The 18,976-nt window shown below is 37.2% G+C and overlaps 2 protein-coding genes across 7 annotated transcripts in view; one reads left to right on the top strand and one right to left on the bottom strand.

The window, feature by feature from the left end:
* Positions 1-1,342: 1,342 nt before the first annotated feature.
* On the bottom strand, positions 1,343-5,015 carry myadmb (myeloid associated differentiation marker b). Of its 2 annotated transcripts, none has more exons than XM_067453246.1 (2): positions 4,942-5,015; positions 1,343-2,628 (listed from the first exon to the last, which is right to left on the bottom strand). In XM_067453246.1, exon 2 carries the CDS (start codon positions 2,531-2,533, stop codon positions 1,652-1,654), a length of 882 nt encoding a protein of 293 aa, XP_067309347.1. In that variant the 5' UTR covers positions 2,534-2,628; positions 4,942-5,015; the 3' UTR covers positions 1,343-1,651. The 2 variants fall into 2 exon arrangements, with proteins under 2 accessions (XP_067309347.1, XP_067309348.1); XM_067453247.1 differs by lacking the exon at positions 4,942-5,015 and adding an exon at positions 2,718-4,069.
* A 3,056-nt stretch (positions 5,016-8,071) lies between these two features.
* Positions 8,072-18,976, top strand: part of myo9b (myosin IXb) — a 37,263-nt gene continuing 26,358 nt past the window's right edge. For 4 of the 5 annotated variants that reach the window (XM_067452375.1, XM_067452376.1, XM_067452373.1 and 1 more), the window contains exons 1-2: positions 8,072-8,352; positions 8,906-9,802. In XM_067452375.1, the coding sequence (XP_067308476.1) occupies positions 8,966-9,802 (837 nt within the window). In that variant the 5' untranslated portion in view covers positions 8,072-8,352; positions 8,906-8,965. The remainder of the gene's footprint in view (positions 8,353-8,905; positions 9,803-18,976) is intronic. The other variant, XM_067452374.1, reaches the window with a different exon arrangement.

The raw sequence follows: 18,976 nt of genomic DNA, 5'->3' as shown, positions 1-18,976 counted from the left end.
AATAGCTCATTAATTTCATAAAATGTAAATAATTTTCATCTATCCTCATTCTGTATATCATCAATTGTTTAATTTTAATTCTCCTAATTAATTTGTGAAGAAAAACATCATCTGGCAAAGGTGATTCATAAATTCAACAATCCAATAAGTCTCCAGAGCTGAGAAAGTGTAAACTCAATGAGCAATTAAATGTTCCTCTCGGTGAATGCACTGTGTGTGAATGTTCTAGTATGTGACTTATAAATTCAGGGATGATGAGTCAACAGATGTTCTGTATCTTTTCACACAATCATATCTTTAAACAAAGAATGAGTAAATGGTAGGTTACGTCTGAATCACTGTATACATTAGTAAATGAGGCAAGAGAGCATACTGATGCACGGAGATCACGCTTGTTTCTTTATCATGGTTTTTATTTAGAGCTTGCTTACACATTCACACAACACTGTGATGTGTGCTGTTCTCCTCTCAGCAGAGGGAGACACAGTGCTGCACGGTCTCTCTCGCCCTTTGATAACACAATGAAAACATTCTCATTCAAGCAATGAGGACTGTAACAGTCTGTGACCGGCACATGCTGATCCCAGTGACTTAGAGCACAGGCACAGCAAACAACATTTCATTTTCTTTCTTCATCGTGAGGTCTTTGTGTAACTGAAACTGTCAGCTGGTGTACAGAAGAACAGCAATTGTTCCTAGAGATTTGACAAGAAAAATATTTGCAGCATTTGCATTGCAAATCCACGTGCATGTATATAGCTATAATATAACGTAAATATGAATACAGTACAATATGTATTTAAGAATAACAATATATTCAAGATGTCTTCAAAGTTTAATGATATGTCCAAATATACATTTATATTTCCCTTCATTGTCAATGCGTCTTATCTGACAGAAGTTACATTTTAGGAATTAATTTTGTACGGTTCATTACGCATTATGGACTTGGCACATATACAACAAAGAGCAGTGTAATGTACTGAAACATATCAAGTATTTCATAACAGACACTAAGTGCAAACACATAGTTTTTAATGGATTCTGATAAACCAGAATGAGCTAAAGTGTGTTATATTGTGGTGATTGGAAATTTGACATTCACTCATACAAACTCACAAAGCTATAGTAGCTAATAAAATAATTCTTCATGCAAAGCAACTTAAAGCACAAAGAAACAAAAATAATATTATAAAAAGTAAAAATGTAACAAGTGACTATATACAGTATACTATATATATATATATATATATATATATATATATATATATATATATATATATATATATATATATATATATATATATATATATATATATAGTATACTGTATATAGTCACTTGTTACATTTTTACTTTTTATAATATTATAAAAAACAAAACAATTTTTTGTCACAAAATGTAAAATGTAACAAATGAAGGATCATATATATAATCTTTCATTTGTTATATTTTGTTACAAAAAAAAACTTTTTTTTTTCAAACTTTTTGCCTTCTTTACACATGATTGCTAAACAGGCATGACAAAAAAAATATAACTAACAGTGAATATAGTTTATGACTTCATTTCTACATCGTTACTCACCAACCCACTTCCCTCTTTCTGCTTTTTAACTCTTTTCCGCTTTCTTGTATTAGTTCTTGCTAAACCTCTTAAACATTAACAAAAACCAGCCTGGCTGAGTAGATAAGATCAGCCAGATAAAGAATGAAGTTGAGAGCGCTGAGCACCGTGATGGCCAGCAGCTTGTCCCACGGACACAGGCCGATGCTGTGGCCACAGCTGTTGGGTCTGTGGCTCTGGCCTCCATGCTTATTGTCAAACTTATATATAGGCCAGATGATGGTGGCGGACAGATACAGGCCCACAGCCAGGAGGGCGTATGATGACAGGAAGCGGGCAAAGGAGAAGGGCAGGCAACCTGTGCACTCTCCTACGCACATCACGATGATGCCTGCCGACAAGATGAAACAGATGCAGTACACAGACAGGCACCACTGGGTCCCCACATTCTGGTTATACGATACCGGCTCGCTGATGAAGACGAATATGATGCAGGCGACGAAGGTCTCGCACACCTTTAGCAGCCCAGGTGCCGTGGCCATGTAGCCAGCCACCTCTCCCGGACGGGCCTTACTCAGACTCACCTCACTTAAGTATGCGATGGTGGCGAGACAAGAAAATACAGTAGATGCAATGCGGCAGTTGATCATTTCATCGCGACCAGCAAAACCTTTCAGGAAGTAAAGGGGGAATATAATCGAAGCGGAGAGGCAGAGGAGGGAGGCGTAGCAGGCGAACGTGATCGGAAAGTTCTTCCATGAGACAGGGGTGCGGGTCTGCAGGCCAAACATTTCCACTAAGATTATCAGAAGAGTTCCAACAAAACTGAAACTCCAGCAGAACACGCACCAGTCACCCGTGCCGTGGGTTAGATTCGCTCCATAAAGAGCTACACTGAATGCTACACAGGCGAACACCATGGCAGCCACACGGGCCCACAGGAGAGGCGAGGAACGCAACACCACCGGCATGATGGGCTCACAAAAAGAAGATTTACAGGCCAATTAAAGTCAACTATGAGTAACAGGAATAGACGTCCAATTTTATTCTGTCTCTTCTTGGTTGTCTAGGAGAAAATAAAGAAAAGGAAATATTAAAACACAATGAAGTCATTCACACAAAAAATCTGTAATCACAACTCTTGTCGTTGCACACCTGTATGATTTAATTTCCGCCTGTTTCTTCTCTGGAACACAAAAATCAAAGATATTTAGAAAAATTCTATCCAGTCGGAGGATATCAAACATGTATGATAAGTTGAGCTGGTTCTTAAACATTTGCATTTAGCTGAAATAGTCCAAAATCATCTCAAAATCTTTAATTCCAAACATGTGTATATTGAACTGATTTTAGAAAACATATTGTTTTCATCTGTCACGCTTCTCCTACAATAGCAACCAGGCGCATATGATCCCTTGTGTTTTAAAATCGGTTTAGATTATAAAAATCACTTCCTCATACAGGTTTTCAACAACATGAATAAATGCTGACTTGAATTTATGGAGGCTGAGTGAGGTTTTTTACTGAGTATAAACGAAGTTGATGTGATTACAATAGTTTCATTTTGGTCACATGGGTAGTTAAAATTCCCCACATTGTCCAACTGAAACCTGCAGAATAATAAGCCATATATTCATTCAAATTAAATGGTCACATACTGAATAAATTGGTGCTCTACAACAAAACGTCTCTGAGTCTGTTTCGGGATTCCAGACTGGGAGTCAGTGAAATTATCTCTGTAATGTATTCGAGCAATTTAGACAAACTCCACACAAGCGAGACCTTTACTCAACCCCACAGTCCATATGTCATCAACCTTGTGGGAGGAGCCAGATAGGCTAACAATCAGTGCATTGAGGTCCCTTCCCAGCCCTCCTACACAGTTCTGTAACAGCCAGGAATACCTCCTTCATTTTGTTTGAGAGGTTCAAGTAAACAATTGAAGCATACGTGTTTACATTTTCATGCTTAAGTGGACAGAAGAGAACATAGTTAGGAAATAAGGGACAAAAAGTAGTAAAGACATGTAAAAAAAAAAAAAGCTAAAAACCATGCAGATGCATTTCGAGCCACATATGGACAGACAGCTGAGGGGTTTGAAAACACACGTCCTTTCACCTCATGACAAGTCATATTTTAAACACAGGCGGGAATAGCTAAGCTGTGAGTCATTTATGCCTTGCTCCCTCGTTTTTTTCCCCCCGGTCTGCCTCTCTTACACTCTTTCTCTGTCTAGTGTCAAATTTTCCAACTTGCAGATCAATTCCAGATGTTCTGCATCTCATCAAACTGCAAAATGAGGGATGTGCCTAGTGTTTTCCATTGAATTCACCCAACCTCTCTTTCCTTACTTGCAGTTCTACCACACCCACCCTTTGACTCTTTTTTAGAGTTAGTTACTACAGAAATAGTGAAAGGAGTCTCCTCCCTGCTTCAGTTTTGTCGTCGACTCAAGGCTATGTCATGATGGGATGAAATAGGCTGCTGAATTAAATTCAATAGGCAACCCTATTACTCATGTTCTCCTTGTGGGACAGAAATTGTCAAGGAAAATAAATAGATCCAAGGAAAAAAAATAAGAGAAAACAGGACATGACATGACTTGGACACCTAGACGAGGGTCCAAGTCATAAAGTCCCACTGTATTGACAGCCAAAACGTTTTTCAGTGGAAAAAAAAGGCTTTTTGTATAGGCTATCTTTCACCTATATATTTGGTCTTATAAAAGACCAGAATTTAAGCAACAACATGATTAGACTAAGCTTAAATTGAAAACATAAAATAAAATACGATTTGTTTATTATGGAAGTAGTAAATAGAAGTTTTTTATCAAAGAATGGATGCACTGAATACAGTGGATAAAAGTGACAGGACATGAAAATGACATTTAGCTAAATATGAGATCACCATTCGTATCAGACACGAGCCGCTTTAGTGGGCGTGCCCCTCCACGTGCCGCACCCTTAAGACAAGATGTATGAATTTTACTTTAAGTAAGTACTTAAAAGTCAACATGTCTCAGTAAATAGGCTATAGAAAAGTAAATTTATGTCTCCGTCATCATTCCAAATGCAAGATTTCCACATAGGCTAAGAGCGCAACACTCGAAGGGTGCGCGAGGGAAATATGCTTATAATGGAATTTATATTAGATTTTTTTTAATCTGACCGATTGATTACGGATGCACACTATGCCACAATTAAAGAAGAAATAAAAATAATTTATAAAATAACGCATTTTTGCATTGCCACCATCAGAATCCAGAAAACAACCTATAGGCTACAAATAATGCATGTCAGTATAAGCATAACAGTACTGGCTGCTCGAAATGTCTGCTTATAAAAAGATAAAAGGAAACTATCCTCTGCGTCTTTCTTACCGTCTTGTCCCGTTATCGTTCTCTCCAAGTGCACAGTCTGAAACAAGTAGGCGCGGTCTCGGATCTAACTTTTCAATCAGTGAGGACACTTAACCCAAGTTTATGAGGGATACCCTCCACCCACCCCCAATCCGCCCATTACTACATGCCAAATTAGGTAATATGTTCTCTCTCACCTTCTTCTGCTCTTTCTTCAGCCCTCAAATAAACTGCTAATGCTCCTCACGAAAATTCTGAGCACAAGCATACGATTTACTTTCTAATTCATGCAGTAACTCAAATTAATTCAGGCAAAAATAAAAAATAAAACAATACTAAAGTGCATATTCAGTATTTAGATTGTATAGCCATAGTCATTTTTTACTGAATACATTTAACTGACTTAAACTTCAACACCATCTTTCATATTCTATCACAGCAGAAGAAACCTGACCTGTCTGCTTATGACCTACCAAAAGTTTAACAGTCATCTTGTCAGGCATAAAATGTACTCTATTACAGTGGTCTTCTCCATCCTGGAGACGTTACTGTCCTTCAATGTCACTTCCACACAAACCTATCTATTATTTTTAAACAGTCACCGTGATTAGCTGGTTCATGTCTGTTTGATTAGTTGGAGCAAAACACTGCTGGATCGAATATCCAGGAACTGGATAAAAATACCCCAACATTAAAAGAATGTGTATGTAGAGTGGTTAAGGTGAACCTGAGAGTTATAGCAGCTTTTCCCTCCCAAAAAATGACTAATGAAACAGTGTAAACGGACATACTGGTAAAAGCCAGTGAATAAAGTTGAAATGGCCCATATCCGGCCCCTTGGTTGTGTAACTATTGTTATTACATTATCAAGTACAATCTTAAGATGATGCTGCAAAAATTAAAAATTTGCTTTGATATAATGAAGGAAATTATTTTAATAAATAGAAACTTAAAACATTATTGTATCTGAACCACATAAACTTTTTTATAAATCATAAAAATATCACAATTTGGCATGTTTCATTGCGTCATCGCAAATAAAACACACACAATTACCCAGTATGCTTACAAAATCTTTTAATAATATTTCAATAAAGGTTGTCGATTCTCAAAAATGTTCATTGTATTAACTAAAAATGTTATTTTCAATGAACTCAATATTTTAAGGCAACCGGGTTACTTATTTTTTAAATATTTTTTTCAGTGTGGGGACCAGTTTGTTTGCCAACATTCTTCAAAATAACTTTATATTCAACACAAGAAAGAATAATAGCAAATAGCACAAAGGGATAGTGTCCATTTCTGCATATGTTTCTACAAAACAACTGTATGGTATACGATTGTGGGATGGTGTGTTGTGACTACAATCCAAAATCCAAACCATCATTCACATCCATAAACTAAATAGCCACAATTAAAACAACCACAAATATATGCTCTGGTAAAAAGGTGCACACTAGAAGTTATCATGCAATAATATCTACATCTTGGTATTACTATCTGTTGCTAGGATGCAGAGCATGTTACTATGGAAACTAGATGTTTGTTTATGCTGTAATGTGGTTAGAGTGACGTGTGATTCGGAGCACATGTCCGTTTGCTGAGAACTGCTGCAAAAAGAAAAGGAAACAGCTATTCCCCTGCTCTCTCTTCTAACCACTCCTTTCCTCACAAGCTGATACCACGTTCACCCACAGAAAGAGAGAGAGAGCGAAAGAGAGAGAGAGAGTGTGTGTGTGTGTGTGTGTGTGTGTGTGTGTGTGTGTGTGTGTGTGTGTGTGTGTGTGTGTGTGTGTGTGTGTGTGTGTGTGTGTGTGTGTGTGTGTATGTATGTATGTGTGTGTGTGCGGCCTGGTAATCTGGGGACAAAATGTCCCCACAAAGATGGCAATATCCGAAATCCTTGTCCCTGTGGGGACATTTTTAGGTCCCCATGAGGAAAACATCTTATAAATCACACAGAAGGAGTTTTTTTAAGAAAGTAAAAATGCAGAATGTTTCCTGTGATGGGTAGGTTTAGGGGCAGGGGCAGGGGCAGTGTAAGGGGATAGGATGTACAGTTTGTACAGTATGAAATCCATTACGCCTATGGAAAGTCCCCATAAAACATGGAAACACGTGTGTGTGTGTGTGTGTGTGTGTGTGTGTGTGTGTGTGTGTGTGTGTGTGTGTGTGTGTGTGTGTGTGTGTGTGTGTGTGTGTGTGTGTGTGTGTGTGTGTGTCTGTGTGTGTGTGGCAATTGGATCCTAGTAAAATTCTGCAGAAATTATCCTACGAGATATTTAGCTATTTTCTTATAAAACAATTCCCACAGAATCCTATAGGAATCAGAAAAATATATATATTATAGGACAAGACACAAATACCCTATAAGAAAATTCTTAACGGAATTCTATATGGTTCCAAAATTTTATACAAATTCTAAATAGAATCCTGTAAAGGTTTCTTATTGGAATCCTTTAGGATTTTCTAACAAGTGGAGCTTGATAAGGGAAGTGATTACTGTTGTATGCTACCATCTACTGGTGAGAACCAAACATTCATGGTAAAGTAACTAACCCATGATGACCAACCACGCATTTATACACGACTGGTTTACAGTTACAGTCTCTGTGCGGGAACTCTCGACGTATAGTAGGCTAATGTTTTTTTACTGTACAAACTGTAGGCTATATTATATATCCACGTTCACTAACCCTACCAAAAATGCCTTAATGCATTTTTACATTTTCCAAAAACTCATTCTGTATGATTTATAAGCTTTTGTTTCCTCATGGGGACCTCAATTTAGGTCCCCACGGTGACCATGAGTCCCATGTGTCAGTGTACCTTTAGGTGGACGTCCCTACTGGCACACACACACACACAGACATATATATATATATATATATATATATATATATATATATATATATATATATATATATATATATATATATATATATATATATATATATACACACACACACACACACACACACACACACACACATTTTTACAATAACCTTTGGGTCGTTTGTGTTAAACTTGCAGGTTTACCTCAGGTGTTCACCTGCGTCAGCCCATAACAACTGCAATGGCAGTTTGAATGCAGGCGAGGGCGGCGTGTCATCACACACATCTGCAATTAAAAACACAACGATGTCAGGAAGTAACAAGCCGTCGGTGTCGTCAACATTCTGGAGGCGAGATACTCTTCCTTATTTGTCGTTGAAGATTTCTCCGTGTCAGTCACTTAAGTTGTTAACAGACTGTTAATTGTTTTACCTGTGTCGTGTATGTTGTTTTTTCGTGTCCGGTTACGCAGTAATGCAGGTGGAAGGCTTTTACTAGCCTAGTAGTTGAAGCGCTGGAAGTTTTATCTGGGAAGTACGACTGGATTTTTTTGGGAATGACTCCGCTGTGGAACTCAACGAGCGTGTTTTGAAACAGGTAGATTTGTTGGTGTAATTTTTATAAGCTGCTTTAATTTTTAATTTCCAATCCCTTGAAAGACAACTATCTATAGTTTGGTTTTCTCGTCTGTAAGTAGAAAGTTGTACAACGCGTCCTGACGTTTGACGTTTTTTGTTATTTATTTACTGGATGTGTTTTTATTAGGCTACGTTCGTATGCTGGAATTTGAATAGAACACGCATATATATATATATATATATATATATATATATATATATATATATATATATATATATATATATATATATATATATATATATATATATATATTTATATTTATATTTATTTTTTCGTACGCACGCACACTAATTATATATATAGTGTGTGTATATATAGTGTGTGTAACAAAATTTGGATAATATTACTTTTTCACATTACATTTTAACATGGTCCACACGCAAACAGGCAACAGAAAGACAACCAAATAGAGAAAGACAGAAAAAAGACAGTTCCCACATTAGACAAGTGTGTACATGTATACACTGGTGGTCTGACTGCAAACTTCTTTTACACATTCTTTCTTCTCCAGATCCTTATCATGCTGTACTGTGCAGTGTGGTATGCTGATCTATGTCTGTGTGTTTAAAGAATGAATGTCACAAACGGTGAGGGGACAAGCTGCCAGGATGAAACAATCTGCACTCTGCAAATTTACCCCAGGTTGTCCATCAAACCTGAGCAAGGCTGCATCCTCAGGGTCCCAAAAGAGGCAACAGTTGCCACTGTCATCAAGATGGCTCTCACCACACTTGGTTTGGACACATCCAAACCTTACAACCTTGTTGAGGTCCAAGAGTATGGCGGAGAAGAGTGGGTCCTTCAAGCAAGCGATCTGCCTGTTCAAAGAGTCCTGCTCTGGCCTAGAAAGGCCCAAGATAAGCACCCTCAAAGTGATGGATACTTCTTCGCCCTTCAAGAGGGATGCAAGGATGGATCCATCCAGTATAACGTTATGAAGTCTGTACAGCGAGAAAAAGTAGCTCAGGGACTTGTGACTCGGGGTTTTGTGGCACAGCAACCACAGGAATACGACGATTTATGTAACCTCCCCGAGCTGACAGAGGAGAGCATCTTGGGAACCCTACGGCATCGCTTTCAAAATCAGAAGATCTATACATTTGCAAGCAACATTCTTATCGCCGTCAACCCCTTCAAGTTTCTCCCTATCTACAATCCCAGGTATGTCAAGATGTATGAGAACCACATGCTGGGCAAGCTAGAACCTCACATCTTTGCCATTGCGGATGCTGCCTTCCACGCGATGCTGAACAAAAGGGTTAATCAGTGCATCGTCATCTCTGGAGAGAGTGGTTCTGGTAAAACCCAAAGCACCAACTTCCTTATCCACTGCCTGACTGCTCTCAGCCAGAAGGGCTATACCAGTGGAGTGGAACGAACTATCCTTGGGGCAGGACCTGTGCTTGAGGTAAGTTTTGCTGTGGGTTTGTGGGTTACTGTTCATTTTCTTCTTTGAACTCTAGTAACAAACTAGTTGTAATAGGAAACCAAGAAAGAAGGCATGGGAGGTCAGGTTGAAACCCTGATGTATTTTACGACAATTCTGTCCATTGGATGGATGGTAGCTTAGCTAACTGTAGCCTTGTTTCTTCAACTAATGGTGGAAAAACTTTTAGTAATTTCCACCTCTTTTCAAATTATGAAAGTTGAAAAGTTGAGATCAGCTTCAAGTTTAGGCCAAAACCTGAGTAGGTTGAGTCAATGCTGAGACCAAATAAAAGTTGAATCAATGTCCATGACAAGACCAAGACCTATGGTCCCCTATGTCTAGCTTTTTTTTTTTTTTTTTTTTTTTTTTTTTTTATACACAATTAATAACATTTTCATTAATAATATTATTATTTTTACATTTTCAGTTTTTATTTACATTTTTTGTTTAAGTGTGAGTAATTTTGTTAGTGTTTCTTCTTCTTTTTTTATTTAAGCTTTTTAGTCAATTTAGTATTTAAACTTATTTATTTCAGATAGTTGCCAAGACTATTATTATTATTTTTACGCTTTCATCTAATATTTGTATTTTATTTGAGCTTTATTTCAATTACCAAAACATTTTACACTTTAAAAGGTTTTTTTTTCTTGTACACTTTCTTGTTTTTTGTATCTTGTCTGTAATCTTGGGTTGCTCAACTCCTGTCTATCATTATTTTTGATGTACTGTTTGATAAAGAGTCTCTATCGGGTGGAAATTATGACCTCTGTGCAGGAAGTGGCTTGCCCTCTCAATGTATTTTGCAAGCTTTTTGCTGTCCATGTTCATGCTGTTCACTGTTTAACAGTTTAACAGTGACCCTGTCCTTAAATCAAATGCAAGAAATTGTGAGTGGATTCCCCTTTCCTCCCTTAAGCATGTTCAAATAAGGATCTAGAAACTGTTCGGCCACACCACATGCAAGGGCACTTTCACATCACTTCCTCTGCATCTCCCAGGGAAAAGGGGACTCTGAACAGACCTCTGTCTCCTTGGGTACTTTAAATAGACACTGTAGATCATGAAACACACTGCGTCACAGTTTAAGGGTTTCAATACACTCTGATATTTTTAGGTGTTACCATTGTTAATACATAAACAATGTAGTCAGTTCACAATGCTCTTAGGAGTTTGAGTTAGGAGTTTTTCCACACCGTTTATACAATGTATTACATTACATGTATATCTATAACAGTCCACTTCCTACATTTCCTGTTCAGAATTAAGTATGAAGTGCCACTAATGTGCTAATGAAGTTCTATTGAGGAAATAGCTCATAATTCTTGTTTTTCCTTTACTGTGGCCTGAATTCCCGCCCCCTTAAACTAAGCTGTCATTCACCGTTTGTCATGCACTAACCAACTGGGATTCTCAATCTGATCCTAAACCAGTCGAACAAGTTCTGTTTTCTTAAAAGCTTTCTTTTATCAGCACGTCCCAGCCCCTCTCAGTTCTGCACTATTGCTTACAACGAAAGTAAATGGCTAAGAGGAACAAGCAACTTGCGTTATGCCTTGGTGGTTTAAAATAGACTTTCTTATAAAGAGGGATAAGAACAACATTAGGTTGTATTTGTGTGTTATGGCTAAAGAAAGCAGAACAAGCAAGCAGATTGAGACTGTTAAAAATGTATGGTCATATGTTGAAGTTGTGACCATTAATATTTTATGTGAATTATTATTTAAACAAATAGATCAGATGACTATTGGATCTCATAAATTATAAAAAAAAACGTGCACTTGAAATGATTCATTGAAATACTGTTGTTCCCAGATTAGATACCGTGAATACACTACCATTCAAAAATTTGAGGTCAGTAAGATTAATGCTTTTATTTCAGCAAAGATGCTTTAAACTGATCAAAATTGCAAAGAAGACATTTACAATAGCTGGGTTTCCATATGAACATGAGGAAAATCTTTTCAAAGTTTGCAAGAGAACAAAAAACAAACAAATGTGAATTAGGTCCGTTTCCATCAAGTTGTCCGAGTGGTTGACAGAGGTATTGATAACCTAGTAACCAACAGTAAATAAAACAAGGCAATCATAGAAAATGGAGACAGGACTGCAATTAGGTACAACTGGGCAAGTTATAAATTTACTAGCAGTGCTTTTAGTGGCATATTGAATGTTATCCACAGAAGAAGGAATGCAGAACTTTTTGATGAAGGCACTAGCTGCAAGGACATTACGACAATATCTATCCCCATACATATGGGAAAGACAATGTCAGCAGGATTTTTGGGAGATCATAGTGATCAGACATGTTACTCACAACCGTTGGCTACGATATTTCAGATTGGCAGAGGCATCATTTTAAATTGTATGCAACATTATTGACACCATCAGCGGAAACCAATTAGTCATGTGGGTTTAATATTTGCTGCGTTAGAATTTATTCGGCAAATGCGTTTCCATCTTCCATTATTGACATAAGTCAAAAACCACTCTAAGTGAGCTTAATGTTTTTATTGTTAATTAAGGGTCTCCCCCATGTTTCCATTAATTATTTCTGATGTGATAATCACTTTAAAATGCACATAAAAATATGGTTATATAAATGTTATTTTGAACTTTTATATTCATTCTTTGCATCAAATAATCAAATGTGTGACAAAAATATGAACGATTACTAGTTGAGAATGATGCTAGGAAAGCAAGTTTAATTTTCAGGGAATGCACATACTGATATTAAAGGGATAGTTCACCTCAAAATGAAAATTGTCATTACTTCTGTTGAACCCCAAATAAGATATTTTGATGAATGTTGGTAACCAGGCAGTTGATGGCAGCAATTGACTTACATAGTAGGAAAAAATACTATGGAAGCCTAAAGCTCAAAATAATTAATTGGTTTGAGTAGAGCCAACTCAAATTAAACTTTTATGAGTATTTAGAACTTTCTTTTGAGTCCTCAAACTGACACATTTTATGTAATATGTTTTAATTGGTTTAACTTAAAATTAAGCGAAATTGGGCTAGGATTTCTATTTCCCAGCATGCTTTGCTATGACACTCAAAATGGACAGTAAATGGCAAAGTTAAGTGTTAATTACCATATGTTTGTTATATTGTGCAAGATTAACGTTAAGTGGGAGATTTAGTAGCATTTAATGTTTTATGTTAGTTTAGAAGTTATGTTGGGTTTGGGGCATTTACTAGCCTGACGTGGTCATACTCAATTCTAGTCAGAATATGAGTGAAACTGCTCCATTGGGCTGTGATTATGGGGCGTATTTAACCCGAACCAGGAAAGACCTCAATTGGATAGACTTACAACCAATCAGAGCAACAAAGCGACGCATAACGTTAGTTGTCAGATGTCAACAGAACTCAACTGCACTGTGTTGCCAAGTCTGCTTTTTTTTTGCGGGTTGTTTTCCATGTCCGTGGGTTGAAGCAACCTCAATTATGTGATCTATAGACTTTGGAATGCAAATTTTAGCTGGTAACCATGCCAAAATAACCCACATTTTACCCCCCAAAAGCCTTTTTTTTCTGGAGAACTTTTCTGAGAAGCTATTGGGCTGGTTTTGTTGTAAAAACTTGGCAACCCTGTCTGTGCGCGCACTGGAATAAACTATCTTTGCCGGTGTGGTAAAAAAAAGAATTTAAGGATACACAGAGTACTTACCGACATGATCATAATTTCAGAGAGAAATAGTATAAGTGACTGCATATACAAACAAGCTCTCCGTTTAGGATTTGTACAAATTCAACCAAGCGCCTTTGATGACGTGCTTGATTACATTACTGTTTATCATCTGTCCATCATCGTCTAAAACCCGATGATTTCATTGGTCTGAACAGTTTCTGTTCTGGCATAATCACACCTCTATGGATCAAGTCCAGACCGAACTGCCCAAACTCAAATGTTGAGCTTGGTTTGAGAACAGATATATGTGAAATGTATTATATTGCTGTTTTCATTCAACAAGTGCTATGTTATGCTACCAAAGCATTGTGTAACCTTAGCAATGTAGCATATATTGAAGTAGCTAGTTAAAGCTAGTCCAGTTTCCACTGCAAACATTTTTAGATTTCCAGATATTTTTGAATTAAATGTATGAATTAGCTTACTCAAATATTTAGAGTTCAACTTACTTAAATTTTAAATTTCTTAACGTAAAAAAATTGAGGTAACTGATTGCCAACTTATTTGGTTTTACATTGTAGTGCTTTGATACTTGTTGGTACTTTTAAATAACAGTTGCTTCATGATGGGTTCTATGGTCTCTGCTTTTGGTTTTATTGAATAACAAACACCTGTCCCTGTATTCATAGAGACCTTTGTGTATTGCCTTCACGTGGTGTACCCTTCTAACAATATACGCATTGTTTTGCTGGTGGTGTTATTTACGCATGTACTAATGTTGAACTCTTATGCATCACCGCTAGAGACTCCACAACCTCTGTAATTGTGTTTTATGTTTTGATTCAGACAGCTTAGCCCTTGTACAGATAATGAAATTGTAATGTACAGATAATGTAATGATAAAAATTAAACTTTCATATATTTTAGATTAATTGCACACCAACTGAAATATTTCAGGTCTTTTATTGTTTTAATACTGATGATTTTGGCATACAGCTCATGAAAACCCAAAATTCTCAAAAAATTAGCATATTTCATCCGACCAATAAAATAAAAGTGTTTTAATACAAAAAAAGTCAACCTTCAAATAATTATGTTCAGTTATGAACTCAATACTTGGTTGGGAATCCTTTTGCAGAAATGACTGCTTCAGTGCGGCGTGGCATGGAGGCAATCAGCCTGTGGCACTGCTGAGGTGTTATGGAGGCCCAGGATGCTTCGATAGCGGCCTTAAGCTCATCCAGAGTGTTGGGTCTTGCGTCTCTCAACTTTCTCTTCACAATATCCACAGATTCTCTATGGGGTTCAGGTCAGGAGAGTTGGCAGGCCAATTGAGCACAGTAATACCATGGTCAGTAACCCATTTACCAGTGGTTTTGGCACTGTGAGCAGGTGCCAGGTCGTGCTGAAAAACGAAATCAATCATCTCCATAAAGCTTTTAAGCAGATGGAAGCATGAAGTGCTCCAAAATCTCCTGATAGCTAGCTGCATTGACCCTGCCCTTGATAAAACACAGTGGACCAACACCAGCAGCTGACATGGCACCCCAGACCATCACTGACTGTGGGTACTTGACACTGGACTTAAGGCATTTTGGCATTTCCTTCTCCCCAGTCTTCCTCCAGACTCTGGCACCTTGATTTCCAAATGACATGCAAAATTTGAGCAAAAGTCCAGGGCTGCTTCTGCCGCTGTTTCTGGTTCAAAAGTGGCTTGACATGGGGAATGCGGCACCTGTAGCTCTGGATGTTTCTACTCCAGACTCAGTCCACTGCTTCCGCTGGTCCCCCAAGGTCTGGAATCGGTCCTTCTCCACAATCTTCCTCAGGGTCCAGTCACCTCTTCTCGTTGTGCAGCGTTTTTGCCACACTTTTTCCTTCCCACAGACTTCCCACTGAGGTGCCTTGATACAGCACTCTGGGAACAGCCTATTCGTTCAGAAATTTCTTTCTGTGTCTTACCCTCTCGCTTGAGGGTGTCAATGATGGCCTTCTGGACAGAGTCGGGTCGGCAGTCTTACCCATGATTGCGGTTTTGAGTAATGAACCAGGCTGGGAGTTTTTAAAAGCCTCAGGAATCTTTTGCAGGTGTTTAGAGTTAATTAGTTGATTCAGATGATTAGGTTAATAGCTCATTTAGATAACCTTTTCATGATATGCTAATTTTTTGAGATGCCAAAATCATCAGTATTAAAACAATATCAATATTTCAGTTGGTGTGCAATAAATCTAAAATATATAAAAGTTAAATTTTTATCATTACATTATGGAAAATAATGAACTTTTATCACATATGCTAATTTTTTGAGAAGGACCTGTAGCTCTACCGCACTATTGAGAGTTCATCATTAGAAATCCATTACCAGTGCATTTGTTCCATTTAGGCACTGATACTTGTTCTAAAACTCTAAATGCTAGTAAATTGACACTGTAGCCCTGTCTTATCAGCCCGATTGTAAGAAAATAAAAAGAGATATTTCTGAAATGGAGCCAGACAGGTAAAGTGGGTGGCATACATGCTGTGGAAATTTTGGCCAATTTTTGTTTACTTTTTTCTTTTTAACATTTAGCGTTAGAACGTATTCCCATTATGTCCTTAATGGGTCTAATTATGCTTTTTCACATTTTCAGCATTAGTTAATATGTAATGTTGCTGTTTGAGCATTAAAAAGATCTGCAAGGTTACAAAGCTCAAAGTACACTCCAAAGGGAGATATTTTTTTTAACGGGATCCGCTTTCCTAGAACTACAACGAACAACTCGTTTGGACTACAACGCGGTTTTATGTCAGATCTTGTGAAGTCACAATGTTGTTACTCCGCCTACAGAATATGCGAGGGAAAAAAAGGGACAAGGCCGGGTTCAGCTGAATTAGAGAAGATGCTATGTCAAATAGATCTATTTCACCCCATTTCTAAATCTCATTTGTTTGACCTTCCTAAGGCTGAGAAACTTAGAGTGGTTAAAATTTATTTAACACTGTTAAATAAACCCCACACTACTATAACACTGTTCCTGAATGTTATAACCCCAACTTTTATCTGTATGCTGCGCATTTTACCAAGAACAGTTCACTTTGTTGGGACAATCTGTTGTTTGTGGATCACAACTTACTATGTTTTATTAATTTTTAGGTTTGTTTTCTATTAACAGTTCCAATTATAAGTTTTATGTTATTGCTATCATGTAAAGCAAAGCGCAATGCTTTGCTTCCGCTCTACTGTTGCTAAGAAAAAAACATACCACTTTGAAATGTCCTGTGAAATTTGTGCTTACAAAGTCCATACATGAAACCTGTTCTGCTTGATCCTCTTGTTTGTTAACATTCTTAAGTCAGAATCAGGCTTGAATTGGTTTGAAATTGACGCCATCCTTAATATTTACTTAATATTTAATATTATGTAAGTAGAGTTCACTGTTATGGTAAGGTCCGTGACATTTCCCAAACACCCTAATTGGTCTGCATATCACAACACACTGGGTCAGCTAAGCCTTTACAGCACATTTCATATTTCTAAAGAAGGGGCTTTATCGGAACAGGTTAATTCTGGCCAGATTGGTGAGAGGGATGTTGTGTAATAATGTAAAATATGCAAAAAATGTGTATTTGTTTTTTTTTAGCAATCAAGCATGGAAACAAGTCTTTGTAAATGGGAATATTAGGATCCCTTTAAACTTAATGCTGCAAGTTTGATACAGACAGGAATTATGTCTCAAATCATAAAACTTATTGAGGACAGATTTGCTTTTACCTTTCTAAGTGATCGGATATATATGACTTTTACTTAGCAGATGATCTTGGTAGATGATAATCCCATAGACTTGAATTGAGTGTAACCCAAGCCTTATGTAGTAACCAAAATAGGATTCATTAGACTTCTGTAAAGTATTAACCACATAGAACACATCATTCTCAAACCTTACCAATTGCACAACAATTAGCAGTGTGCAAGAATCCATGTGCAATACTTTTGTTGGGACAAACTCCAATTACATTTTCTTCTTAAAATGGGTGGTTCCGTGCTTTTCTAGGCTTGATTGTGTTTATGGTGTGCAGTATAACATGTCTTAATAGTTTTTTTTTTTAAATGCATATTTTTCTTATATTTTACCTTTATTCCATACCGCTGTCTCCATGGTCCTTTGAACGGCTCGTTTGCTTCCTGCTTCTATGAAGCCCATCCATCCGAAAAATGCAATGGTCTTGTGAAAAAATGTATTTTTATTAGCTGAAGTGCCAAGCACAGGTTGTCTGGAAACGCCACACCCCTTACCATTACGGGCAGAAGTCACATCTGGGGCAGTGTTTAATGTTAATAGCAAGGGTTTATGATGTTAGAACCCGGGAAGAAGCTCGTTGTAGTCCAAACCGTCCGTTTTTGTAGGCAATAAACTAGCATAACTTTAAAAGACAATATCTCCGTTTGCATTTAACTTTCAGCGCTGTAACTTTGCAGATACTGTTTATGCTCAAGCAGCAACAATACACACTATTTCAACAAATACAATACAATTTCAACTAAAGTTGAAAAAGTGAAATCGCATGCAACCACCCCTTTAAAATGTAAAAATCTATATAGTGTTGGAAAGGTACTAAACAGATGTTTGAGAAACAAAAATGGGTCACAAAAAAACGGGTAATGACACGATCTTGACAGTAAAAAGTGTTGCACTTGCACTGCATTTTTATTCTCACTTTCACTGAACTTGGAAATTTTTTGCATTTCAGTTTTCAGTTTCATTTGACAGTTGTGAGAGGTGCCTATGCTCTGTTATGGCATTTGAGGAGTGTGTTTGTGACCTTTGTCTGTTTACATCTTAAGTGTGAAAAGGATAAGAGAGAGCACTGGGGGGAAGAGAACACCCAGCAGCTGTTAAATATATACATCAGGCCTTTTTGTTGTGCTCTTAAAGGGAGAGTTTACCCTCAAAAATGAAACTTTTCATGGTATTAGCCTGATACCTCAATACTTGGTAGACAATACACAATGACAGTAATATTTGATGGATCATTTTCAAGTATTAATGTGATGTTTTGAGTATAATGAACCCCAGAGGCCTATTGCATGAAACTAGCTGAACAAACTCTTGAGTTTCAGAGTAGGTTTAGAGTTGACAAATCCAGATAAATCCAACCTGGTTTAGATCAAGTTCAACCGTTTCTCAAAGCTCGGTATAAACTTTCTCTGTCAACTCAGGTTTAATCCAGAGTTAGCGATCAATTCTGAAGTGCGTGCACCTGAAAGTGTGACACGTGAGGCAAACAGCCAATCACAGTGTCTGTTTGATTCACTTCTCTTCTGAAGATTGAGAGATCGTTTTGAAAATTATCATGAAATTAAATATGTTTAAAAGGAATGAATAAACACTGCTGCTGCAGTGAGAGTTTGAGAAGGCAGCTTAAAGAATATCTCACTAAATGCATAATGTGAATCAAAGAAATGTCCCTAATAATTATAGGTTCACATAGAGCTCAAATGAATACACATTGTTTAAAATAATTATGAATGAAAGTATTA

Source organism: Pseudorasbora parva, chromosome 9 (assembly GCF_024679245.1).
Source record: "Pseudorasbora parva isolate DD20220531a chromosome 9, ASM2467924v1, whole genome shotgun sequence".
NCBI classification, from domain to species: Eukaryota; Metazoa; Chordata; class Actinopteri; order Cypriniformes; family Gobionidae; genus Pseudorasbora; species Pseudorasbora parva.
This window is presented reverse-complemented; position numbering and strand designations above follow the sequence as displayed.